This window comes from Microtus oregoni, unplaced genomic scaffold (genome assembly GCF_018167655.1).
Source record: "Microtus oregoni isolate MIOR12 unplaced genomic scaffold, Mior012 000002F_ref0000024, whole genome shotgun sequence".
Classification (NCBI taxonomy): Eukaryota; Metazoa; Chordata; class Mammalia; order Rodentia; family Cricetidae; genus Microtus; species Microtus oregoni.
In genome coordinates, this window is record NW_024543061.1 from 62,083,498 (window position 1) to 62,110,817 (window position 27,320).

The 27,320-nt window shown below is 50.8% G+C and overlaps 1 protein-coding gene across 15 annotated transcripts in view; it reads right to left on the bottom strand.

Annotated features, from left to right (window-relative positions):
* The window catches only part of Mical3 (microtubule associated monooxygenase, calponin and LIM domain containing 3), a 182,968-nt gene that overhangs the window by 53,861 nt on the left and 101,787 nt on the right, over nucleotides 1-27,320 (bottom strand). For 13 of the 15 annotated variants that reach the window (XM_041640938.1, XM_041640931.1, XM_041640924.1 and 10 more), the window contains 3 exons: nucleotides 19,733-19,919; nucleotides 13,876-13,964; nucleotides 13,215-13,302 (listed from right to left, as the gene is read on the bottom strand). In XM_041640938.1, coding sequence (XP_041496872.1) covers nucleotides 13,215-13,302; nucleotides 13,876-13,964; nucleotides 19,733-19,919 — 364 coding nt within the window. Of the gene's footprint in view, nucleotides 1-10,358; nucleotides 13,303-13,875; nucleotides 13,965-19,732; nucleotides 19,920-27,320 lie in introns of those variants that run through there. The other 2 variants (XR_005973342.1, XM_041640948.1) reach the window with 2 other exon arrangements.

The following is a 27,320-nucleotide window of genomic DNA, read 5'->3' on the forward strand; positions in this document are numbered from 1 at the left end:
TCCTCACTGCTGGGATCGGAGATGCTTATCAGCACGCTGGGCATAAAACAAACAAAACAAAACAGAGATGCTGGTCTCCCAGGCTGGCCTTACAATACGCATGCAGCTGAGGATGACCTAAATTCCCGGTCCTCCTGGCTCTACCTGCCAAGTGCTGCTAAGATTACAACAGGTGTCTACCACCATGCCTGGTTTCTATTTGGTGATAGGGGTGGAACCCAGGTTCTTTCCATGTTAGGCGAACACTACCAACTGAGCTACATCCCAGCCCCTTTGTCTGATGGGAAACTGAGTTTTTTTTTTTAGATGAGGGCACTGAGAGAAGCAGATTTTCCGGGTCCAAGGAGCTATGTGATTATCGAAAGAGTTGAGAAATTCTGAGTTAGATACTAATGACGGAGAGGCCGAGGGGAGGAACCCCAAAAGGAATAAATCAGCAGTGTACCCAGAAAAGCCACAGAGATGCCTCATGCTGGAATGTGCCATCTCAAGAATGTTAAGGGCACCTCAGTCCCTGCTTCCTCCCCATCACTGGCTGCTGACGGGGAACTGAGGGGCTCTCTGTCTGCATGGCCTCATGGGACTTAGGCCTTTATGAAATGTTGAGTAATCTCAGTTATTACTACAGCATCTGGCCCAAGGGGAATCCTGGCACATATCACTATATCCGGGGAAGGCCAGGAGGCAATACTTAAAGCACAGAATCTACTTTCCTCCATCGCTAACACTCCACTTGAATATCGTGACGCTCTCTTGGATGTATGTTTTTTGTGTGTAGTGGCTCCTAGATAAATCTCAACTCAACCCCAGCCATTAGGTAGGTCAGACTACAAAAGGGCCACATGTTTGGAGTTGGTGTTCCGGGGGTAGTCAAAACACCAGGAACTGCAAGTGTTTTATCTTAAATCTGAAGTGAACGGCATCCTACCTAAGATCTCCCCCTTTTCAGCTGGTGCCCACCTTCACAAAACTCAAGAACTTAGAAAAGGGTAACTGTCAAGCTGTGGGCTCTGCTGTTGTGTCTTTACCTCCCAAACCAGTTAAACACAAGAGACCAGTTGAGATTTGCATAACCCTGAGGAGGGAAGGCCAGCTCAGCACAGCAGGCTAAGGCCAGTCCTTCTGTCCCGCTTACCAGTTCTGTCCCCTGCTCAGCACAGCAGGCTAAGGCTAGTCCTTCTGTCCTGTTTATCAGTTCTGTCCCCCTGCTCAGCACAGCAGGCTAAGGCCAGTCCTTCTCTCCTGCCTACCAGTTCTGTCCCCCTGCTCAGCACAGTAGGCTAAGGCTAGTCCTTCTGTCCCGCTTACCAGTTCTGTCCCCCTGCTCAGCACAGCAGGCTAAGGCCAGTCCTTCTGTCCCGCTTACCAGTTCTGTCCCTGCCCAATTCTATGAGCGGCTCCAACCCGCTCTGTCAGAGGCTCTCCTCTCCATTATTCTCCCACTCACGGCCTGGTAGGCCCCAAACCACAAGCCCTGATGAGAAGGGGGAGGTGCTCTGGCCACGTCTGTTGCTCCTGGTGCCGAGGAGAACACGAGGCCAGATACTGATATTTCCACACAAGACCAGGGCGCAAATTCACATCCTAGGACTCAGTAGAAGAGTGTTTTACGACTAGTCTCACCATCAAGTCAACTACATTGTGGACTCAGTTTCCCCATCCTGACATAAGGCCTTTGAAGTAGTTCACACGGTGGCACACAGGCACCAGGAACCAATGTAAACACCATGGAAGAAGGGCAAGGCCACTAGATAGTACAGAGGGTACCTGGGAAAAAGGGGGCACCAGGGAAAGAGGAGTCTGACAGGTTTGCTAACGGCTCACACTCGGCGTGAAGGCCCTAATGAACACAGTTTAGAGTCGCTGCCTTGGTCACAGTGGATTAGTTCCAGGCGGCAGCCTGCATTACTAGAACACAACTAGACCAACAGCAACAGGAGGAGGCGGTGGAAGGACAGGCCCGTGACCAATGAGAAAGGGCGTCTGGGCCGATGGGCTTTTCCCAAGATGCCGGCTTTATTTACTTGGTCATGTTTTCCATGGTGTCCATTCGGCAGGTCTTCCACCACCGAGTCACACCGTAGCCAGGGCACTTCTGACATCCCCAGTCCTTGCCAAAGGCTAGTTCTGCCACGGTGCACATGGTGCCAGCTGTACAGCCCCAGATTAGATTTGGTTTTGGCTCATGAAACTGATTTATAAGATCTTGGGATTAATGGACAAAAGACTCTGAAAGAGTTCCAATGCCTCTCTTATCCCTTTTGTTCCCCCTTTAAAGACACAAGATCTCATACACAGCACTCTCGAGCTGGGTTTGATTTTGGGAAGGAACGAAAACCTCCTCTAGCAACACCCATGACTTCCACCGGGCACTCATGTGTTTATGCTTCTGTTTTCATTGATTAGAAGGGCACTGGGGTCAACCTGGGAAAGAACTGTTAGGGTCTAGGTTCTAGACAAGCAAACAGACTCTTAAAAACTCAAGCCAAGGGACCAAGAGTGCACTGACCCAGGCTGTGGAGGACCCTGTCCTGTGTGAATGCTAGCTACCAAGGAGAGGAGCTGGGCACCGCAGTTGTACCACACTCACGCCACTGATTCTAAGGAGGAACCCTCGACTCCGGCAAATGGGCCATGAGGTGACCCCAGGCTCAGGGGCATGAGAGCTGTGTATTGGGCTAGTACAGAAACAGAGGTCTCAGTACTGTGAATCACCCTAGCTTGGCTAGAATGGTGGGTACTGTAACAGGCTCTTCCTGGGTCAGACACAGATAGATCTAGTTTAACATAAACCCTATTAGGAATTGTTTACACTCCTGGCATCATGGAATCGGCTGGTGACTTCACAGCCTACCCATGCAGGCTGAAGGAAAAAGCAAGGCCGGATTTCGGCAAACACTTGCCCAAATTTAACTATCTCCAAAAGAGCTGGTATCCAGTACAGCTCAACATCCCCGGTCCACTGTGTCTTTTAGTACATAGTATCAGTGTGGGGGCTCTGTGCGAGCAAGCATGCGCATACCGGAAGATATGCTCATAGTTTACATAGGAGTAGGCAGTAAAACCCAGGGGTCCTGGTGTGGATGGTGACAGTCTACGTCTACCTTCCTTATCCCCACCTCCTCTTGTCCTTGACCTTCTACAAGGTGTGCACTATCACTGATGTTCTCACAGGCAGTCCACAACCTGACTTCTTCCTCAGGGGTCACCTGGTAAACATCTACAGACATTGCTCATTCCAGTTTAGGCACGAGGATAACACTGGCTTCTAGTGGGAGAAGTCAGAGAGACTGCAGTGTACGAGACAGGTCCCCAAAGATCTATCCAGCCCAAAATGTCCACAGTGCTGAGCTTGAGGAAGCCTGGCTTAGAAGCACTATCAAATGACCTCTAAGCTCATCAAAAACAGGTCACCGAGTCATCTAGCTTGGAGCATGGCTCACCTGGGGTGTGTAGCAAGAACAGAAATGAGCTCAAGATCCTCCCCTACAGTGCTGATCCAAGTCCTCCAACCAATGGAAAGGCAAGATACAAAGGAGCAGTCAACTGAGGCCTGCTGTGCTTAAGAAAGAGCCTTTGGCTTGTGCCCAGAGGGAGGCAACCAGAAACGTCAGAGATCAAGGCATACATCAGACGAATGCGGCACACCGAGACCATGACCCAAGCACTTACAAAAGCTTATCCGGACCTCTCACCCTACCTCACCTCCAAAGGTGACTGCCCATCTCCTGTAGGTCTGACTTGTGTGGGAAACCAAGGAGCAATTCCCCAGCCTGAAAGATGGATCTAGTCAACTGCTCTTCTTTGTTCACCGTCTTTCAGGGGTGCCGCAAGCCTGGTGATGAACGAAAGAGTCCCCATGTTGTAACAGGCCCTCTCACCACACCCGGGAGGGACTGTGGACACCCTGTGGAAAAACCCAGCTTTCTCTTTGCATTCTGTTATTCTTTCTTCCATTTCCCAAGTACACTCTGCCTAGGAGCTCCGAGGCTCTCTGTTGTGGCATGCCTTTCTAAGGCGAGGGCAAGGCCATGTCTGAGCATGCTCAGGAGACTTCCTGAAAACATCCTATGCCTGGCCAAATTTCGTCCAAGAGGGTAAAACCAAAGCTGCTCACAGGGATAACATTTAGCAGATGGTTACGTTAAGTGCTCTGAAACCAAACTGGTTCAAGCCTAAAGAGACTAATTTCCAGAGGCTCGGGTGTGATTCCCTGGCAAAGTGTGTCCTGAGCAAGCAGGAGACCCCAAGGGCAATGCCCAGCACCTAACAAAAATAAGAATTCTCCTGTTTTTCTCTTGCCACAGGTGATTTGCCACAAATGGTCAGTATAGAAACATGTCTCTCCTTCCCAGTGCTCAGAGCCCAGAGCCAGGGAGAGCAACGTCTCATGAGGACTGTGAACGGCAGTTGGAAAGCATCACTGAGGCGGATGATGGAGAGCTGGCTCAGCACCACATGGGTACCACTTGCATGGAATGGGTAAAGTTTGAGGTTCCATCTCCAGCACTGGAAAAGGAAAATGAGAGGTAGAGAACCAGAGAAGTGAAGCCAACGGGTCTCTAAGGCTGCTGGCAGGATGGGCGCCCCCTGGGTGCACACTGTTCCAGTTATGATGAGCTCTATGGCCTTCGGCTGGAGTATTGGGGACATGACTCCGCTTCACACTCAGATCACGGGTAACACAATCAGCTCTGAATGTTCCCTTCCTGTGATCCTCTTACATATCAGTGATGAAACCCTTTGTCCTTCTGTCTTCTGAGCTCCCCACAGGCAAGTTCCCAATGCTGGGAATCACTGCCTAAAAAAAAGGCGGGGGGGGGGGACCCTGTGTATTTCCTGTAATAAAGAGATACATCCTTGCTGACTTACGGGGGCATCCACACCTTCACAGAAATTCCAGTGCACGGCTCCTGCTGTACAGAAGACCTCTTCTTTCCTGTGCTTTGAGTGTGAGATGATGGAGTAGGAACAAAGGGAAGCTGTGTGCACAATGGCCACACAGGCATATCCTGATCATAGCTCCTTGGCTACATGGCCTCGTTTCTGCGCTTGGTTCGAACACAGGCCAGCGTAGGGTTTAGTGAGCGTATATAAAATTCCAGGCAGTGCCTGGTATGTAAAATACCCAGACAGTGTCCGGTATATAACGAGTGCTACTCACAGGCACTGCTGCCGTCACTACCTTTATGGGCATTCCTGCTTCTCTACTTGGTTTTCCTTTTTGAGATAGGGTTTTGCTATACAGTTGGTATAGCGCTGATTATGTAGCCCAGGCTAGTCTCAAAATCATATCAATCCTCTCATGTCAGCCTCCTGAATGCTAGATTAAAGCCGCCAGATCTGGCTTGGTGATCGTTTTCTTTTCCATCTTTTGTATTCCACCTTAATTTTTGATGGTATTGGGATGGGACCTAGGGCTTCCGCCCCTAAACAACCACTCTGTCACCCAGCTGTATAGCTAGCTTCCAACTCTGTTTTCTGTGACCTGGAGTGATGGGTACATTGAACAGCGTCAGTCACAGAAGGAGACTACAGGGGTCAGCACACCCCCGATTTTCTACAGTGCTTCTGAGGACCGCCTCTCATTGGGAAAGGCTGCAAAGACAGGCAGCTTTGCCAGGGGCTGTAGAACCCAACCCCAAAGACTGCTCCTGGCTCTCGGCAATGTACAAACGGGAAGATTCTGGCTTGGGCCTTGCGCGCCCTGTGTTAGTCAGTTCCCTCACCCCACACCAGTACAGCCAATTCTCGGAGGTTCCACAGACTCACGCCAGGACTGCCTGGAACCACCTTCCTATGTCACAGCATCACTGCATGCCTGCCAACGTCAACTCCCCAGGAAGACGAACCCAGAGGAAGCTGGAGGCTTGGTCATGTTCATCAGACTCAACTCTAGGGGAGAGCATTGGCCCTTTACACAGAACCTACCAACTTGGTAGGGGGGGTGTGGAACAGTGGAAGAGGAATCACACAGTTGCTCTCTCTAACCTGTTTCTCTAGATTTTGGCAGTTCTAGAAAAGGGGGAAACAAGCACCCACAGCTGTTGTAATCTCCTTTCAAGGGGTGCCAGATGTTGCTTCCTGGAGATGAGCTCCCTTCTCCAGGGTTCCAGTCAGTCCAAATCACAGCTCTCAGTTTCCAAGTACAGATTCTCCTAGAACTTTCTCCAAATACCTGCCATGTGTTTGCTGAGGAAAAGCAAGGCCCAATGAGTCTCAACACTGTAATTGTCTCTATATGGGGGTGCACCTGTCGCCAAGGTCACCTTTCTCAAGGAACGAGCCTTGGAAGAGGTATGCTAACGTTAAGTGTCAAATCTAGCAGCCAGCCCGCCTTAGAGTCTCAGAAAGGTATGTGACACTGGGTACAAAGACGGTGGGTTCTGATGACAGGGACAACTGAACATAAAGTAACTACTAGGATGCACAATCACAGGTGGCAACATACGAGGAATCAGGGTACACTTCCTATGCGGTAATTGTGATGAAGAGGAGCCATTCCTGGTGTCTCACAGAGTCATAAAAGGAGGAAGGTGGCCACTTACATGTGGGCAACTTAACACAATTAGAGTAAAATCATAAAGAACTAAGCACAGAAAAGAGGTAAAGCAAAGAAACCAGAAGAGGCCAACAGAAGTCCTGACTCCATCCCTACAGACCCTACAGGCAATTATCCCTGCATGCCCCAGAGTCTGACTCCATCCCTACAGACCCTACAGGCGATTATCCCCGCATGCCCCAGAGTCTGACTCCATCTCTACAGACCCTACAGGCGATTATCCCTGCATGCCCCAGAGTCTGATTCCATCTCTCAGACCCTACAGGCGATTATCCCTGCATGCCCCAGAGTCTGACTTCATCTCTACAGACCCTACAGGCGATTATCCCTGCATGCCCCAGAGTCTGATTCCATCTCTACAGACCCTACAGACGATTATCCCCGCATGCCCCAGAGTCTGGAGCATGGCAGACCCGCAGTCCTGCATTCCTTTACGTTTCCCTGAACCTCCCCTCCAACTGAGAAGGGTGTAGACATTCACTGCTGGGAGAACATTCTGCCTATATTTTGAGCACACCATGTTAGGAAGAAAAAAACCGAAGGCAGGGCTGAGCTTAGTCAGCTTGACTTAAAGCTTCAATGTTGAGAGCAATTTAATCGCTTGCCAACTGTCCTTAAAGACTCATTAAAGCACCTCAGACTCTCTCAAAAAATGTTTACAAACCACTAGAGCAAAACTGAGAAAAAGATGGCCCGCAGGAAGTGAACGGAAGATGATGACCACGTGGCTGCTAGCACCCGGAAGTAATTGAGGTTGCTCCCTAGGCCTAGAGGTCCGCCTCCCTTCCTCAGGTGTGCAGCGATGCTTTTGCACAATCAGTCCTACACCCTCTGGAACTATGTCAGGAGGAGACAATGGGTGATTGTAAAGCCGGAGGCTGACACTTGGTAAACACCCTGGGTGGGGACAGGAGCAACCAGCAAGCAGGCCAGTGACGTAGCCTAGGTCCCTTACCCTCATTCTTCATGACTTATCCACTTGTTAGCACTTGCCAGGTGCTTAGCTGCATGCAAGCTGTGAGGACAGGCAGTGCTTGGCAATTGGGTTCTCGAGTTTTCTGGAAAGAGCTGGAATCTAGGCTTCCTAAAACTATCTGCTCTGTGTGGTTTCCTCTTATGCACACTCTAGAGGGCTGTATGTGGGGTTCGGGTCCTGTCCTCCATTTCAGCCTGAAAACAGAGAGTGTCCCATTTGTACAATCCATGCCTGTGCTCAGCCTCTGTGCCAGGCAATGTTTAAATTTGAGAAACTGTCAGGGGAAGTATGGGGGGGGGGGGACAATTTCAAGACGTTTCTGAGTGCCCTTGGAGATTTTCCAGGATCTTCTCAAGGGTTGGCACAGAGTCACACCAACTATTCGGCAAATCAGAACATGGTCCTACTGACCACGGCCTCCATTCCCTTATGACTAGGTCTGGGATGGTGAGGGCAGCTAAGGGTTAGAGTTTGAAGAGCATATATCTGTATACCACCTCTCTCATCACTGGCTCTTGGTCAGCCCTTGTACCTGCCATCTCTCTTTCTTCCTTTTGAAGCACAGGAACACTGTTTCAGAGACGGGGAGGGCAGCTGCACAAAGAAGCTGATGTATCTCAGCTTCTCAGAGGTCTGCTGCTGGCTGGGTATATGTCAGCAAGGAACAACACCCAGATGTCCCAACAGGGTAACTCAGTACGGAGTAATTCGCCCACCAACGTGCCCGCTTTGGGCCCTATTTGGCCTCTGTTCCCATGGCTGGCACGCTGAGGTGGCAGAAGTGTCACTACTCCCCGGTTAGCAGCAGGGCGTGTGACTAGGAGAGCCTGGCTTCTCCAGGTTTGAGGATGGTCCAGCGAAACTAGACAACAGAACTCAGGAGCCAGGTCCCTCCTAAGACAGCTCAGGAGAGACTCCAGCTGTGAGCAAGGATCCCCATGTGACCGGGACCCCAGTCACCAGGCCTGAGCAAGCCCATCGACAGACAGGAAAGACATCTAACTGGGCCCAGTTCTCCTGACAGCACCTGGCGCTATGTCCCCTCGGTAGACTTGGGCTCTGTGTAGAAGCTTATCCTTCATCTGCCTCGCCTGAGGTCCCTCACGCTGGTAGACTTGGGCTCTGTGTAGAAACTTATCCTTCATCTGCCTCGCCTGAGGTCCCTCACGCTGGCTCACTGAACAGGCGGACACACGGGTGGAGGGCTCACACTGTTCTTTATTTACAGTGGCTGCCTCGTGCCACGCCCTGTACAATGTCTTCCTTTAGCGGTACTCCACACTCGTGGGTAACCTGGTCCCCATGGCTATCTGTGCTCTCCCTACCCTCAGCGTAAATGAGGGCCCTGAGGAACAGTGGCTTCTACAGCCCATGCCCCACACCTGCCTGATTTCCCCCTTTCCCACGCTCTAATCAGGAAAAAGAGAAAGAAAAGAAAAACTCAGAAACCTGCAGATTGTTCGGAATTTATTCTCTTAAACACGAATGTAACATTTGTGAAAAAAACAAAAACCCAAAAAAACCAAAAACACCTTAAAGCACAACACCTTGGTCTCACAGGAATGGCAAAAACAAAGTTACACAATTAAATAAAAAACTCACAAAGCAACACACCAAAAAAAACCAACAAACTCACAATAGCACAGATTAAAAACAAGGGCAAATGAAAAGCTTTAGGGAAGGTCAGAGTGGACAGGAGAAGTGTTAAGTGTTCCTTGGCACAGCTGATCCTCCCCACTCTGGCGTCTATGTACCATACAGCTTTGAGCACTGTTTGCTGCCCCCGCTCCTGCCTCACCCCAAGGGAATGGCAGGGTGATTCAAAGTGAGTCCCTTACTTCACTGGCCAGTATTCAGTGGCACAGAGGGTCTAAGATGTTCCCACCGTGCTGCAGGAAGCAGTCGGGCATAGCAAATACTAAGACAGAGGGTAGCGGAATGGCTACAGGGAAGCCAATACAGCCCACAGGTTGACTTGAGGGAAGTTAGGTGTCTGTAATTCTCTGGTCCCCATTCCAGCAAGACTACTGCTTTGCCGACTAGGAAAACAGATTACCTGAGTTCTGGGGGTCTGTACCACCCATCTCCTGAGAGACCTGGCTCCATGTCTATACCTCCAATGTCACTGTGCCTAGCTGCTGAGCTTCCTTGGAATCCTGACTAGGCCGGGGTCAAGTCAGGACAAGCTTCCAGAGAAAGTTCCTATGGCTTTCAGATCAACAAGTAGCTTTAAAAACAGTCTCACTGTTTCTGTTTAGGGCACAGCATACATAAGTAGTATCTACCTATACACTGCACTTAAACCTATACACACAGAGATGTATGGACAGACGTAGAGAGGTGTGCAGACACAAATGTCCACTCAGTACCTTTGCTCGCTTTGGCTCTGGTGGTAGGGTTGGGGAGGCAGCCGGATGCCAGCTGCTAAACAGTGCTCCCTTTGCTGGGTTTTACTCAGCAGCCTTAGAAGGGAAGAGGCCCTAGGGAGCCAGGAGAGGATCTCTGACCTCCATCAGGCATGGTGACATTCTTTTTAGCATGCAGCTATTCTGGCTAGTGTGGGCAGTGCCTGTGTTTCCTATTAGCCCACCGGGATACAACCGTGGAAGCCAGTGGGTACCATATGGCATGTAAAGGGTTAGGAGACAGGCTGGTGCCGCTTGTAACCACAGCTTCTCCAGGAAAGACACGCTTCTTCACAAGAAGACTGGGGAGCATGCGCCTCCCGCCTGCTCTTGGCATTGCAAATGCTCTAGACTGCGCACTGGCAGAAAGGCTCTCTTTCCCTTCCCTTCCCACCCACGTGCCTTGTGCCTCACTTTTGGTTCAGTGCAATGGGCTTCCTCTACCTGAAAGAGGAACCACTTGCAAGCAAGGGCTCATATCCAAGAGAACAGCCATCCCATCCAGGTCTTCCTCGGCCTGTTGTCCAGACTTTTCCTAAACTCGGGCAGGTACTGTGAGGCCAGGGTAAGGAGATCTGTGCCAGGCCCACTGATCCGTAGCAATGAGAAGAGGAGGCTTGGAGACAAAGCATTTACAGGTTCAAGAACAAAAGGAGGTGTTCTATATTAAAAGCACATTACAAACAGAAATACCGTACACAGTGTCTCAAACGGTGGGTCAAGCAGCAGTCGTAGACAAGGTTACCAGGGAAGACAATGTGTGAAGTTAGGCCTGTGCGAGGTTAAGGTGGGCTCTATTGTTATCTTGGGGTATTTTTGTTGCTGTTATTTTGTTTTTGCCAACAGCACTAATTCCTGCCTAAGGGGAAAGAAGGGAACAGAATGAAGAGCTACAAAAGGAAGGAGGTGCAGGGTTGCTGGCCTCAGCCTGGCTCTTCCCGCTCCTCCTCCATGCTGGGTTCCAGGGAGCACAGGCAGCCACATGTGAGGGAACAGGGACACATGCTGGAAGCCTGAGACCCCGAGCTACGTCTGGACCTTTCTGGAGGAAGTTTAGCCAAGCACTCAAAGCTACTGTGGGATTCGGAGAAGGCATTTCTACCAAAGAAGAAACAGAGACCCATTTTGTGGTAGCTCTGAAACATCTCTCATGATGCTGCCCACTTCCAGTCCTTCTCAAGGGCAAGCAGCCGGGCTCTGGGCATGTTCACGACTCAGGGCTGTGATCTCCAAACCCCGAGCCTGGCCTCCCATTGCAGGGAGTCCCCTGGGCTAGGGACAGGGCCAGCCTTGCTCCCTTTGGACATTCAAGCCTGGGATACTTTGGGACTCTGAATCTTAACCTCTCCTGCTGTTTTCAGAACAGAACCCGCTCTGCCTTAGGCCCTTTCTCAGTTGTTCTGATTCTTTCACCACGCTGGCAAGTCCCATTTTCTCAGGGTTTTTGACACATTCTTGTCCTTATCTATGGCCCCCTTATGTTTGAGTGCTCTAAAAATCTGAAGCCCACTATGCTTTCCTTGTGCAGACAGAGAGGCAAAATGAACAAGTTAAGAGAGTTAGCAAAATCATTGATATTTCTTTTGAAAAGAATGTTCCTGCACCCTTTACCCGAGGGAGAGTGGAACTGGTTTCTGTTTGACTGAGGAGTCGGGTTCCTCGGCAGGCCTGCTTGGTGGGGCTCTCACCTGGGCACAGCCGTGTCTGCGGCTGGGGTCCTTTTTCCCGCCAGTGTATGCTCTGGAGTGGCAGACTCTTGAGAAATACCCCCAAGGGCTGACAGACTACACAGGGCTCCGAGTCACTCCGGGCTTGGGTATGGTTATAAACTGTGGGTCCCCCCAGCAGAGCACCTCAAAAGCTTCCGCTTCCACAGAGCATAAGCAGGGAACACAGAAAAGTGGCAGTTAAGTTCACCAGCCCTGACTGGGTTTCTATGCCTCAGAGGCTTAACACACCCCACCCCCACAGGGCTCTGCCAAGCCCCAGGCACATTCTCCCTCCTCTGGCAGTGCCTGAGGACTGTGTCCGCTCCTCACTTCAGCAACAGAAGCAGCCCCACTTGAAAGCTAAGAAAATCCTCCTCCTCTTCCCCGCCCATCGTGGAAAGTATACACAAGCTCCTCTGCGGCTTCTGGCACTGGCTGATAATCTTTCATTTTTATTTGAGTTTGTACCTGGCTGTGTAAGATATATTTGCGGCTGGGTGTGGTGGCACACGCCTTCAATCCCAGCACTTGGGAAACAGAGGCAGGTGGATCTCTGTGAATTTGAGACCAACCTAGCCTACATATCCAGTTCTAGCCAGGGCTACAGAGTGAGAATCTATCTCAAAAACCCCCCACAAAAAAATAAAAAAGAAAGAATAAAAATTATATTTGTCATAAACAAGAGAAAATGTGTAACATACAGAAATACAGCCCATAGACTTTGTACATAAAGAGTGACCCATGAGCGCCGTCTGGGGCCACCACAGGGTACTCAGGACCTCCCAGCAGTGCTCAGAACTGTGGCTAGCTTTACAAAGGCAGACAGGGGGACATTTTAAGGAAAAAAACAAGACAATTCTCTTCAGGCCTCATGCTCCTGACACTCCCTATTCTACCTGGCAATGGACAGAGCTGGCATGTGTTCTGAGGTAGGATGGTACCGCTGAGCTCTTGACATAGGAAGTGGTAACGAGAATGGGACAAGGGGGTCTTGACCCTCACTGGATACTCAGATGCCTAAAGTAATTAGGAGAGGGTGGCCCTTGCCACATGGACGATCTGGACACAGAGCTAGGGAATGGGATTCGAAAACTTCAAGTTGCAGTGAACACATTCAAACTGTGGGCCCCAGTTGCACATCTCTGTGACAGGAAACAGGCCCTACACAGGAGTCACACGGAAGCCTATGGCTCTGGGCTTTCCCTGGGTCAAAGATATAGCAGCCTCGTTTGGGTTTCTGTTTACGTACAGCGTCTGCACCAAGAACCTTGGCGTGTCTTGGGAGCGTGAGGTAACCCCACTTACCAGACAGCACCATCACTGGCTCACAGTCTGCCAGTGAAACTCCCCTCCAATCTGCACCAGAACCTCCGACAGGCCATAGAGGAAGGGGACTCCAAACACCAGCAGCTGACACATGAAAAAGGAATCCAGCGGGTTTTGGGCCACTTGATGCCCGAGTGAAGAAATGTTGCTTTGGAGGTGCTGGCTCATCCCCTTGGCCTTGTCACAGAGGCCAAGAGAGTGGTGCACCACCCAGTCAAACAAGGAAGTGAGGCTACCTGGAGTTCTCTCAGCCGAGCTGGCGGCAACGCTGGCCAGTCCGTTCGCATCTGCGGTGGGACCATCCTGCAGGGGTCCTTTGGCTTCCTAGAAGAGTCCATAAGAAAAAAGAAACAGTGATTCTGACTGTAGCCCTCAATGACCCCTGAGAATGGCTACTCTGACTGTCTACTGCATTCCACAGAGAGGAAGTCTTCCCTGGAAAGAAGTCCTCAACTTCTTAGATATCAAGATCTGTGACGCACTGACATATAACATATATATACCCTCCTGCCAACTCTAAACACTCTCTGATGACTGATACCACGACGGAGCCACCACAGAGAGTAAAGCAATATTACACTGTGTTGCTTAGAGGATAGAGGGTCTGCCCAGACTCGATAGAGAAGTGTTTTCCCTCCATGGATGGGACCTACGATGGGGACTCCGTGGACGCAAAAGGCTACTTATTCTCCAGCTACAAGGACAAGAGCTCTGACCTTGGGGAAGGAATGGTTAGTTATGGTGAGCAGCAGGGTGCTCCCCTGCTTAGAATGAGCCCCCCCCCCCCCCCCCCAGTATTGTCTCTGAGACCTGCACCACTAGAAGCTGGTAAATCTGGCTTGTCTGCATCCAGCCAACTGCAGCTCCTCTCTGAGAGTCCCACTCATAGGAAGTTACCTTTCCAGACAGAGGAGCCACTGCAGGCCTCTTCCTCTGCGCGTAGCCCGACAGTCGGTAACAGTAGTGCGGCTTACAGTAGAATTTGCCTGCGGACAGGAAGAAGCAGGGAAAGGAGGAGTGAGCAGAGGCCACAACGGGGAACTTGGCTTGCTAGCCTCTTGCCACTGCACAACCCCTGCCCGCCACAGCTCCCACTCCCCCTACAATCCAGAAAGGCCAGCCCCCAGCCTGCGGCCCCTGGGTTGAACCAGAGGTCTTCCCCTTTGGGTGTGTGAAGGTTCTTGAGCTGCCACCAATCAGTGCCCAGAGCAAAGAAGCGAGGCTTGCGTGACAGAGCCAGCGAACAAAGTAGTAGTGTCCGAGGACAAAGACACGGTCACATGACAACAGCAGTGGCATTTCTGGGGAAGGCAAGAGTGAATAAGTGCGGGGTGGAGGCAGGAAGGCTTCAAGGGCTAGGGCGGCGCCAGTTACTAACTCTGTCTCTGCTCCCCTCCACTGCCATGGATTCCTACCCTCCCTGTCACCAGCCACGGTCAGTCCAAAGCAGGCTGCAGCCCAGGAAGGGCTAAAAATAATACAAGGGGCGAGGGATGGCTGAGAGGCAAATGCTTGTGCTGTGCACAGCCTGACAACCTGACTTTAGATCCTAGGACCCACGCAGAAAGCAGGATGTGGTGGTGGGAATCTGCAATCCCAGCATTCCTGTGGCCGGGTAGGAGGCAGAGACAGGAGAATGGGCCAGGAGCTCATGGGTCAGCTGCCCTGGAGTACACAGTGCAGGGGCAGAAACAGTAAGAGAGGCCAGGCCTCAACCAGGTGGGTGGAGATAACTGACTCCCCAAAGCTGTTTTCTGATCTCTACATGAGTTGTGGTATGCATGCTTGCACACACACACACACACACACGCACACGCACACACACACGCACGCACGCGCGCACGCGCACACACACACACACGCACACAACAACAACAACAACAAAAACAACAGCAACAAAGAAGTCTTGTGTGGATCATAAACAGAGAATAAACAGAGTAAAACCCAAGAGTGTGCTTCAATATAACCAGGGAAGACCCTGATTTTCTAGGCCCTCCAGCCCTGTCTACTCACTGGGTTGTACCTCATGCAACTATCTCCTGCGGAGAGTGAGGCCAAAGATCTCTAAAGACCCGTTTCCCTTCCCAACACAAGTGGGCTAGGCTGAACCAGAGTTAGCTGCCTGGATCTCTTCTCTACCTTGAGGGATGCATTAGGAGCTGCCTGCTTCCCCTTGTCACTGGCCAAGAGCGAGTTCAACAAAGGCAAACCCAGGGGATGGACACATCAGAGGAAACGAGGCAAGGGGCAGCTCCTCCCTTCCCCTGGTGACCTGGGTGTATCTCTCTGTGTTGTGTGCGCATGCATCCACAGGTGTGATTGCCCGGCAATGGCCGTTCTTTGCTCTCCCATGCTGGGCGATTACAAGGATAACCATGCCTGGCATTTTTTATGTGGGTACTGGGAACTCAAACGCAGGTCTTTACACCTGCAGAGCATGTGTTCTTACCCCCTGAGCCATCTGCCAACTCCTATATATTTTTATTTTATAAAGTAACTGACTTTTTCTTTATCTGCTTTTCTTACTATGTTAAGTCAGTTTTGTCAAATACTCAGGAAAATAGTTAAAGGAAGAAATATCTATTTTGGCTCATGATTTCAGAGGTCTCATCCAAGGTAACTTGGTCCCTCTGCTTTGGGCCTTGCTGATGCAGGGCATCACATGGAGAGCAGGCAGATGGGGGAAGAGATGCTCACATCAAGATGGCAAGAAGCAGAGAAAGCATGGGGAAGAAGAGGGAAGAGGCCTGGGACAAGTTATGTCTTCCCAGGGCTCATCCTTGTCACTACCATTTTCGACTAGGCTCCATCTCCCAAAGTTTCCATCACCACCCAACAATGCCATTAACTTATTTATCCGTGGGTGAATTAATCCATTGATGAAGTCAGGGCCCTCACAAGCCAGCTGCCTTCCAAACACCCATTGGCTAGCAGCCATGCCTTTAACAATGACCGTAACTGGAGAGTTTAGATTTAAAGCCAAAGGTGGAAAAAAAAAATCACAGAGAATTTTACAGACTTCAGATAATAGTCATGATCTGTCACAGTTCTTTAAGCAGGTTTCTCACCAGCTGCTGGCACTTAGCCAGGACTTAGAGACCTGGCTCTGTGGGGGACACATGACGGGCAAAGGTCATCATTTCACCATCTACTTCTCTACATGTGAGCAGAGTTGATTTATGTGTTTTCCTGTTGTTTGTTTTGTTTTTAGCTTACCCACAACTCCTCTTAGATAATTTGGGATGGGGGGTTCCTCCCACTAAACAGCAGATAAAATGTATTAGTACACGGATCATCCAGTGTGTTTTGGATTTGTATTGTGCTTCGTTCTTTAAGAAGTACCCATCCTCCTTTACGGGACAGCGATGGGGCTATCAGGGAAGATACTGGACCAGACTGGTCAACCTCAGCCACCTCAGGACCCATTCCCCAAGGCTGGCATGTGACTGAGCCAGGTTGACCGAGGCCATTACAGAGGACTGCTGTAACCTTGAAAGAAGGACTTCTCTGAGTCCACTGAAAATTTATGTTTTTATGTATGATTTGCCTGCATATATGTCTGTGCGCCCAGTGTGCCTGGTGCCTAGAGAGAGAAGAGGGCATTGAATCCGGTGAGACTGGAGTTACAGACAGTTGTGAGCCATCAGGTGGGTGCTGGGAATTGAACCCGGGCCCTCTGGAAGAGTAGCTAGTGCTCTTAACCACTGAGCCGTCTCTCCAGCACCATCTCTAAGACTATTCAGAAGGAAAACATAATTCTAAAGTTTACATTTAGCAACTTGGGTTTCATCATGAAGCTTGTCTATTTATTTTTAAAATTTAAAACCTTTTTACATTTATGTCTGTGTGTGTGTGTGTGTGTGTGTGTGTGTGTGTGTGTATAGGTAGGCACTGGAGGGCATGTGTGGAGATCAGTGCCCAACTTTCAGAACTGGTTCTCTGCTTCCACCATGTGGGTTTCAGGTCTCCAGCAGGTCACAGGTACCGTGCTGAGCCATCTCACTGGCCTGAGGCTCAGGACAGCACAAGGTCACTAGTGACCTCTTACTGTTTCATTGCACCTTTTCTTCTAAGTTAGACACTCAGATCGCAAACTCTGCTGCCAGCTCACGAACACTGGGTCCTGCTCCATATGGTAACTAAATACAAGGGTTGACAGTAACTCCCAAGAACATTCCAGTCACCTGTTTTCTAGGAAGGAAGTATATGACGCAAAAACACAACCAAAGAGAGCTCTTAGTGAAAACCAGTCTCTCGGCAGCCATTCGGACGTTTGGCTTCTTAGGGCTCACTTCCTCCCATGGAAAGGAACAGAGCTTCCACCTTGTAAGGTGAAATAGTTCACCACCACAGGCACGATGTGTGCTCCATTAATCATCAATGATTCTCTCTTTTTTGGAGATATGGACTCATGTAGCCTGCCCTGACCCTGAACCCCTGATCTTCCTGTCTCGGCCTCTCAAGTGGATTACAGATATATGAGACTCTTCCTGGCTTCAATGTAGTTTCTCATTTTCTTTCCCAAACTCAACTCAATTACTTTTGCTGTTTAAATGAATTAAAAACAAACAAACAAACAAACACATACACACACTAATTTTTAACCTAACATTTACTATGCTCCAGACATGATTCCAACGGCTTTACGTCTATCCCTTCATTTGGTCTCACGAGCCTGCACTATCTGCCATTGCACTATGGCTCCTGTCTCAGGAAAGCCCTCCAGGCTAATGTTGTGAATTAGTCACAAGTTAGAGAGGACTCAATGAAGTGATGGACTGGGGAACGTCTAGATTAAGCAATCGTGGTAATCAAAATGAGCGATGGACAGGGAGACGCAGGTGTCTGTCAGGTAGGCCCGAAATTAACTGTCATTGACTCTTTGTGAGTGTCATTTAATGACATGGGTGCCATGGACCCTGGGTCTCCAGTCAAGGCAGACGGGCATTTTAACTGGATGCAGCAGAAGACACGTGACACAGCCCGAGACAGCAGCTAACACCGTGGGTACAACTGCAGCTGGTGGCGCTACAGGCACTCAGTGGTCACTTCACGGCCAGAGGTCGGGGAGGACATGTGGGGACAGGAAGGTCAAGAGGCCCATGACACCCTGACGAGGAAAGAATATTCCAGGCAGGGACAGTCTAAGCAAGCTCCTGTGGCATCAATGGTATACCTAGGGAATGAAAACGAGACCTGTGGCTTTGAACTGTGGGTATCATTCCCACCGAATAGACCAGCCCATGTGTTAAATAAAGGCTGGGTCTTCAGCTACTGGGAGAAGTTAGATCGCTGGGGGTGTGCCTGGAAAGGGACTGTGGACTCCGGTCCCTTCTCTCTGGCTTCCTGGTAGTGAGCATGACTGTTCTGTGGTACACCCCTGCCATGTGCTACCACGTCACAGCCAGAGAGCAGCAGACCAGGGGGTCACAGACTACAGCCTCCTACATAAGCTGATCTCAGGCATTTCGTCACATCGACGGAAGCAGAAGAACACAAACTGCTAAGCTCCTAGAGGCACACTTACACCTCATCTACGCCCTCCAGAGAACCAGGGATTTTCTTTCCAGGCACATCCAAGGTAAAAGGCCAACTAAAATAACCTAAGTATCAAGGACAGCTCTAAGAGGTGGGGGCCCTTCCTGCCAACACCTCTCCTTGGAGTCGAAGGTCTGTCCCAAGAGAAAGGACGTGAGAGAGTAGAGAAGAAGACTCTATGCTAGGAGATTAGCTTCCTCACCTAATTGACTCTTCACTGAGCAGTGTCTTTGTTAGTGCAGGAAGGTGGCACTGAGTTCGCCACTTAGCTCCTGCCTTTGCCCTGTGGTAGAGCTGTGGCTGAGTTTCGCTATTAGGAGGGTCTGTATGATGGGGATGACTCAGTATGGGTTCTCTCTCATACAGTCTCTGGTCTCTTTACAGTCAATATACAACCTATTGAGACACGGGTTTAGTGTCATTCCTGTAAGGATGGAGTTTCCTCTTCTATTCACCTAGGTTTATTAGCCTTAAATGAAACTATGACCCACGAGTTCCTCAGCATCCTGTAGGGATGGCTGCAGGGGCCATAAATGCCTTTGGCACCTATTCCCATTTCCTTAAGAATCTTCAGATGCCGAGCTGCCTGTTATTTGTTGGCACACTTCTCTGCCTTACAGTTAAGGTCTTTCCAGTTAACCGGCAGACCTGGGCCCCAGGCCAGGAGACGCTGATGCCAGAGGGAGGTGACAAAGCTTGGGCATTTCCATCTTGCTTCGTACAACAGAAGCCTGGGATCTATTTTGGTTGCTGTCGTCAATCTTAGGCAAGAAACATGAATTCTAGGAACCCTTCAGGTCCCGTTTCTCCTCCAGTCTCTCTCGTGTGAGGTAAGGAGGTGAGCGTGTGAAATGAGGGACGACATGTATGTGCTGCTCTCATCAGCACCTCCTTGGCTGAGCTCTAATAGTCTGGTGACTGCAAAAATATCTTTAAAGAGTCTCAGAATTACTTTGCTGGGTCGTGGTGGCTCACGTCTTTGATCCCAGTGCTCAGGAGGCAGAGGCAGGAGGATCTCTGAGTTGGAGGCCAGCCTGGTCTGCAGAACAAGCTCCAGGACAGCCAGGGCTACACAGAGAAACCCGGTCTTGTAAATCCCTACCCCCAGTCTGAGAATTAGAAATAAAAAGGAAAGAGATGGCTGAGAATGGTGAATACAGAGAAAATAACGAGGACTGCAGCGAGGGCGTCACTCTCGGCATGCAGGAAGACTCACCGTCCTCGATGTCGTAGGCGTATGCAGAGAGGCGCAGCGTGGTGGCGCAGTACTCGCATTTGAAGCAGCTGCGGTGGAAGAACTTGCCCTCGGCGCTCAGCCTCTCCATCACATAGACCCGCTTCTGGCAGAAATAGCATGTGTCGCTGCCCCCCAGGTTCTGTGGGAACTCCTTCTTTATGGAGCCCTGTGGGGTGGACAGAGGAAGAAGACATCAGCATTTGCGGCCCTTCCCGGGGCCACACGAGCCCTCTGTGGGTGATGACGACTCGGGCTGCACGGACACAGACCGCGGACAGGAAATGATGACAAGAGCTCTATTGCGGCTTTCTCAGAGAGCAGCTTCCGTAGCAGCTCTACTCCATAAGCCGGGGTCTAAACCCATGGTGATCAACAACCAAGAGATGCTTGTGATGGAGTCCAAGGTTTCAGAATTTCTTAACAATCAAACCAACTATTCTGCCAGAGTTCTGCTTGGGGGATAGAATAATTATACATATACTCAGTGTTCATGAGTGTGCACACGTGTGTGCATCCCCTGAATAGCGGAGGGATTATCTTTAAAGAAAAAAGTGCTTTTCCACAGAACATTCCAAATTTTTACCACAGTTCTAGAAATTCAGTCATCAAAATCAAGATCACCTCAAGAAAGCTACCTCGAGTCATCCACGTGGCTACAGAAATCAGCACGGCCTCAGAGCAGGCGAGGGCTGCTCACCACTGTGCCGTGGCTAGAGACAGTGGCCCTGGAATATCTCTTACCAGTTCCTTCTTGTCTAGAAGGCTTTTGGGTTGCTCTTTCCTTTGAAGCTGATTGGCTATCTGCTCAGCCAATGAGCTCACTCCGCCCGTGTACATCTTTATGTACTTCTATTGGTTGAAGATTACAGAATGACCAAACGAAGGGAAATGAGAAGGAAAAAAAAATTAAATTAAGGAGCCAGGAACAACATTTTCTTGAGAGGTGTAAAAAGAATACACAGTGCAACAGCAAACCATGCCAACACAGTGCCCACAAGCAGAAACTGGGCAGTGAGCAAAACACTGTGCCAGTGTCCACACGGTGGTCAGCACACGCATGAGCAGCAGCAGTGGAGACAAGGTTCCAGGGGAAGAACTCGGTCCTTCACGTTTTCCCGAGAGTCCAGTTCTGGGGGACACAGAGGTAGAAGGCAAAACGGAAGCAAACACAGCAGAGGAAGAGAGGCCTGCACCGGAACTCAGAGTTTGAGGGGTCAACTCCAGACAGGTCAAGAGTGTCTACAGTGTCAACAGCCAGGAGGGGGCCCAAAGGGCTCTAGGAGTAAGGTGACCACCTCAGGCTGACAAGGAAACCAGGCAGATTCCTGCAGAGGTTGATGTCCCACGGGGGAAACAGGTGTGAAGAGTTCTGGCATTGCTGGTGACCCACAGTGTCTGCTCCGTACAGCTGACCGCCATGACCTCCCCTGGCCACTCCCCCACTGGAACGGGAGGTGGGGAGTGAGAGCAGAAAGGTAGTGCTTGCTCATTCTCCCCCATGTGGAGGCTGGAGCGCTCCCAGACCTGGTGGACACCAGGTCACATGCTACACTCTGAGGGAAGCTGCTCCTCTTACCCTGGATGATTTGCTCTTCAAGGTGAACAACGCCAACAGAAGATAAAATCCACAACAGAGTATGGTGACACACATCTGTAATTCCAGCACTTGGGAAGCTAAGGCAGGAGGATTGCTGTGAGTTCAAGGCTAGCCTGGACTACACAGTGAGACAGTCTAACCTTCTCCCCAAACACACACACAAATCAAACTAACGCAGTCCCCTTTGGCAATGCTGAAAAAACAAACAGGAAAAATGTCCATATCTGTATAGTGAGCCGCCCTGCTCACAGAGGCCACTGTGGCCCAGCCTGGATTCTGTCCTGGGACTACAGTCAGTCTTATGGGCAGTCTTTTAGAGACCTGGGAGCCAGGGCTCTGGATGGAGACAGGGGATGCTACACCTCTCACAGCCGGATGCTCCCAGCCACGTGGGAGAGGTTGTCACCAATTCTAATCCAGATGCAGCTATCCCAGAGACGGCATCAACCCTCCCCCCCATAAATGACTTCAAGGGATAAACCTGTAAAGCCACATGTAAAAGGGCTGCTGGCCCAAGCAGCAGCACAGCCAGGTTCTCTGAGGCCAACTCTAAGTCTGGGAACAGACACACTTGAGAAAACACTTCTCACTAGGCTAAGCCAGAGACTGGCTGGAACTGAGCAATCAACTTCATTTTCAAACTCTGCTAAAGAGACTGCCTATGACTGGCTTCGCCCGCCAATTCCACAGTCTCTGAGACTAGGGACCTGGAGAAGCACAGGCCCGAGAGAGGCAGACACCAGGTAGAGGACAGTAAAAATGAGGGAGGAAAGCTGCCCTCAAAGGACCGGGAAGTCACACCGTCTTCATCCTGCAGAGCAGGTGGCAAAGGGCCAGCATGCTGCAGTCCTAGCCCCTCTGTGTGCACCCAGGACCTCTATCACCGCAGCAGCCCCAGCCTGGGGCTGCAGAAGCAGAGGCACTGATCACATTTGTGGCGACTCTGACAAGCATCCCCCAGAGAGCTGAAGACTCAGGTTCTGTTTGTTTCCAGCATGGGAAGAGGTGATTTTCTTCTCCCCACTCTTAGAAGGGATTCGAGGCGTAGCAATTGCTGGGCTTGCTCCTACACACCACACACATGCATGTGCTTCCGCACACATGTACCGGCCAAGAACACAAGGCACAGGCCAAGGCAACAGACCCTCTGATCCCTAACAAACGCCTTGGAACTGGATCAAAGCTACTGGGGGGAAAGCAAAGTTCATTCCACACAAGAGGAAGCACCAAGAGCGCTGTGTGCTCACTATCTTACTTAGGAAGGTTAGTGACGGAATGGTTCAAATTCTGCAGCATGTGATTATAAAAACGTAGTCTTCAGCCAAAGGTTGAAAAATGCTATCAATACTGGACACAGTGGGTTCACTCGGACAGGCTGTGATGTGTGACACACTCAAAGAAAGCTGCAGCCTCTTTAACACAGGCATCTGTGGCAACACACGTACGCACGTGCACGCACGCGTACATACACACACGCACGCCAGGCAAAGGTGGAGGCCTCCTAGCCTCCCTCAGGTGGGTGACACCTGAGAAAGTGGAGTGAGCAGAGGCTGCAGGAGAACATGGTTTGCTAAGTCCAGGCCATGCTACCTGTCGGAGGGAGTCAGAGGAGGGAGAGGCAGGGCGGGTGGAGGAGCGGAGACTAAGGGAGAGCTCCCACTGGTCAACAAAAAATCGACGTGAAGGCTCAGGCTCTGGCTATAAAATACAAGGTGGAGAAAGAGAGCACAGTCAACGTTAAAAGTCATACCTCAAACACAGGAACCTCGAGCCAGATGGCTTTGCTCTTTGGCTGCAGAAGGTACGCGGTAAATAAGGCAGGCCTTCCAATTCCCAGAAGAAAGTGAGCTTCATCTATGGCTCCCATCTGCTCCCCGCTTGCTCCTCCCCCATGCTTACCGCTCGGAGCCTGCCTCTGAGCACCTATGAAAGCCTCAGGCACCATGGCTTGGTGCTCCTACTGGGTTCACCCTCTGTGACATGTAACATCAGTGTCTCCCAGAGCCCTTGCTGACCTGTGCAAGATAGCTCCTTGGTAGAGACATCTCACATTTATTCTAGTTTACCTGATAGTGTAAAGAGCAGGACTGGGAACCTCACAATCCCTGGCTAGGGATGCCCTTGTCCTGTGAACAGTGCCCAAGGCTTTCACCATGCCTTCCTAAGGCCAGAACTCAGGTACGCTCCTTCTGTGATCAGTGTGCAGGGCATTTTTGCTTGCTAAGGAGTTAGTAACTGCAAGTGGTGATGTAGGGACCAGATCTAAATGCCCCTCGTCTTAGACTGGCTTCAGCTGGTGCAGCAGTAGTGCCCAGGGTCTTCCTCAACGTTGAGCCCGTGTAGCTAGCAGAGAAAAGGTGACTGCTTGCCTTGACATGCTCTCTCACTCCCACCACACCCAGGACAGAAATCCTTACAACATAGGAAGAACAGAGGTACTGCCCAGGCTCCAAGGAGATCCACTGTACCCCAGTTTGGTGGACATTTCAGTGCCATGGCAGTGACATCGAGTGGCAGGAATCTGGGAATTCCCTACCCCCAGCTTCCTGGCCCTGAGTATAGAGCAACAATTCTGGGGATGAGCAACCTTCATCGAAAGGGAAGAGATAACTGACCACCCTGCTGGAATGTGGGACAGTCAGAGTGGGGAACTGAGAGAAGGGGAGCCGTGGAGAGAGAGCAAGGCAGTGCACGAGCAGGGCTACGGAGTGGGGAGAAGCCCTGGGAAAGGAGCAAGCAGTACCCCCAGTGTCTAGCCTGAGCCCCACACTGAGGAACCGATAGATACCAGCTCCCGGCATGACAGACTGCCACTGGACACCACGGTCCTGGACCTCACACGGTCTCCTGCCAAACTTCCTTTACCCAGCATACTTCCTGCTTCCTTTCCAGATGCTGTTTACTGAAAACCATCAGCACCTCATTAAGAATGCACTCATTCTCCAGAAGCAGGGCACTGCCCTGTTCCCTTTCTTAGCATGGCCAGGACTATAGTCGGGTCTGGGAAGAAGAGGTTATAAATGCCACCTCCGCACCAGCTCCCCTGCCGAGCAGCAGTGAAGGGAGGGCAGGGAGGTTGGCCATCTCCACCTCAATCCCTTCTCTCCTAACCCCATCCTGCTGGGAGTTTGGTCCAAGGGCAGAGAAGATGGTGCTAACATCTGTTGCTAATGAACCCAAGCTGGGACCTGAGTTGCCACTTGAGCCTCAGAAAACAAGCAGGCCGGGAGAGGGCGCCTCTGAAATCACCAACAAGGCAGTCCACCAGCTCGCTGGAGATCTTTAAGGATAGGATCCATGAAAAATCTTCATGAAATAAGTAGGTTGGCTAGGACTTCATCATCACATTCACTGAAAAAAATGGCACAATGGCCCATTTCTATCTCAAGAGCTAAGACTATGAAATCCACTGTCTGTCTGCCCCCAACGCTTCCCCTCTCCTGGTTCTCCCCAGTTGTCAAAGCCTTGTGGCCACTCGCACCTGTTTTGGGGTAGAGTGATAAGGTCGTGGGATGGGACAGGAGAACGAAACTGGAAAGTCACCAAGGCCCATTGTAACAACGAAAGCACCAGGATTAGTAACCGGTCTGAATGTTTTGCAGATGGACACGCTGCAGTTAATGCTATTGAATGGGTCAACGCTGTTAGCAAAACGTCCTGGCTGTTGGCCGGGTGACAAGTGTGCAAAGAGCCGGGAGAAGGGACTGTTCTCCATGCTCCCTTCCCTCTGCCCCACCACCCAGCGTGCCCAACGGCTGCCTCTCAGCATCCCATGCCACAGGCTCATGCTTTTACCCTCTCATGGTGGGGGTTCTGCTTGCCACGGCTGTCAGCATGAAGATCCCTGCATATCTGTTGGCAACAAAGTAGAAACTTAAGCCCTACCCCAACTCTACTTGGACCTACCAGGTAACAGTCCGAGATTTAGGCAAGAATTCAGAGTTAATTCATATATCTCCCCAGCCCCAGATGTCCCCAACCAATTATCCACAATCCCGCCTGTATCAAATTCCATGATCTGGAACAATTTTCTGTACGGCCTTCCACCTGCCTCTACACAGACAAAGAGCTACGGTTAGCACAAAAGTGGAACAAACGTGTCTTTCACCAGTGGCGTAAGGTTGGAGGCATGCAGTGGAAGGCTTAGCTAAGGAAGCAGGCTGGCGGAGAAGCTTTCCCCGGCAAGACCTCAGAAAGAAAGGTGGGGATGGAAACAGAGCTTGGAGGAAACTCCAGGGTGGGGAGCAGGCCCTAAACAGGAACCTGGGAGCAAGGCACAGTTCACTGCAGGGAGAAGGGCAGGGAGACTGAAAGACTCCCGGTTAATGCACCAGTGTGAGGTCATGGAAAATCTTAGAACAGGCACAGGGCTGCCTCAGTGAAGAACTAAGATGGCAATTGTGGGGACAGGAAGGCCACGATGTCCACTAAGGATAACTTGCGATGTTCATCCTCGGAAATGGAAGTCAATGTCCCAGGTGGTGCCCTCATCTGGTGCCCCCGACATGTGACCACAGGCAGCGTGAGCCTAGAGCCTGCCTCCGGACTTCTCACGGCTCCCGTTCCGTTCTGGCCACTGCTCACCTGTAGTCTTGCACAACTCCTTGGCCTATCCGCCCCATTCCTCGGGCTGTAAGTGGAGGTGATGGTGCACCTGCCCCACAGTTACTGTGAGAACGGGCTGAAATACTGTGTGGGGCAGAACCAAAGCTCAAACCGTGAGCTTTTACTTAAGAGGAAGACACTGGGCAGTCACAACAGCTACCATGTCTCAGTTTTTAGGCCCTGGGGCATGAGGAAGGCCTGAAAACCCAGATGCATCATTGGTGGCCACCTTTTAGGTCGGTTACCTTCATTATGAAAATATCCTTCCACAAACCCTGCCCTCGGAAGTGGCTCTTTATTTTCTAGGGTTTCAGCTCAAAGATCAGCAAGTCATTCTGTATGAGCACTATATAGGTGTGTCCACCATAAACCCATGTCTGCGTGGTGCAACAGCCACATGTGCCTGGCGGCTCTCAGTGCAGCTCTTCAGTGACCGGCCTAGAGTGTGAAAGGGTGGCTGGGTTGGTTAGGAGAGGCTGTATGAGCCAGAGAACAGCTGTCAGCATCACAAGGCACCAAATCCATGCAGGGAGGCACGAAGCTTTCTTGTGCACATCTTAACCATAGTGCATAAGACAGCAAAAGAAACATGGCTACTTTAAGAGAGCTCCTATAAAACTGTGTACCTCGGGGGCGTACGGGCCTTCAATCTGAGATCTATGCTTTGGTTTGCAGCTGACCTCCCACGATAGGGACTGGCCCAGAACATGCAGGATTTGAATGCACAGGGCCCTATCCTGAGGTCCCAACAGGAATTGCTCACTTGAAACAGTGAAGGCTGCTTTTGCTACGAGTGATCTAAAAACTTACGCTTGGAAAGCGGGGTTACTGAGGTGGTTCCCTCCATGCATCGTGTAAGGAGGACAGACAGGACACAGAGCATGCAGAGGATCACCTGCTGAACACGGCGCGCCCGGCAGGAAGGTGGAGTAGGGGGAGGAGAGAGGGTGATCACTTTTTTGGGGCAGGTCCGAGCACGCTCCTTTTCCTGTCGCTTTCACACCAACAGACACAAACAGAAAGAACACTGTTGAAGCAGGGGCCTCGTGGAAATCGCTCCTGAGAGAGCCAGGGAGGATTTGTATATTTGCAAAGCATCCCAAGGGGCCCCTTCCTTGGCCATCCGCCCTCCACAACACCTCACTCTGTTCGGGGTGGCTCATCACAATCTTTTGTCTTTCATGGTGGACTGGTGCCTTACACTAAACAGGGGTGAGAACTCTGGTGCAATGCTCTCTAATGCCAAGGGCCAACGGCTTTATCAGAGAAGTTGGGGACACAGAAATGGCTCTGATCATAAGAAGAAAGAAAAGGTAGTCAGGCCCACCTGGGATAGCACACAACTTCTGCACACCAGGTCACACC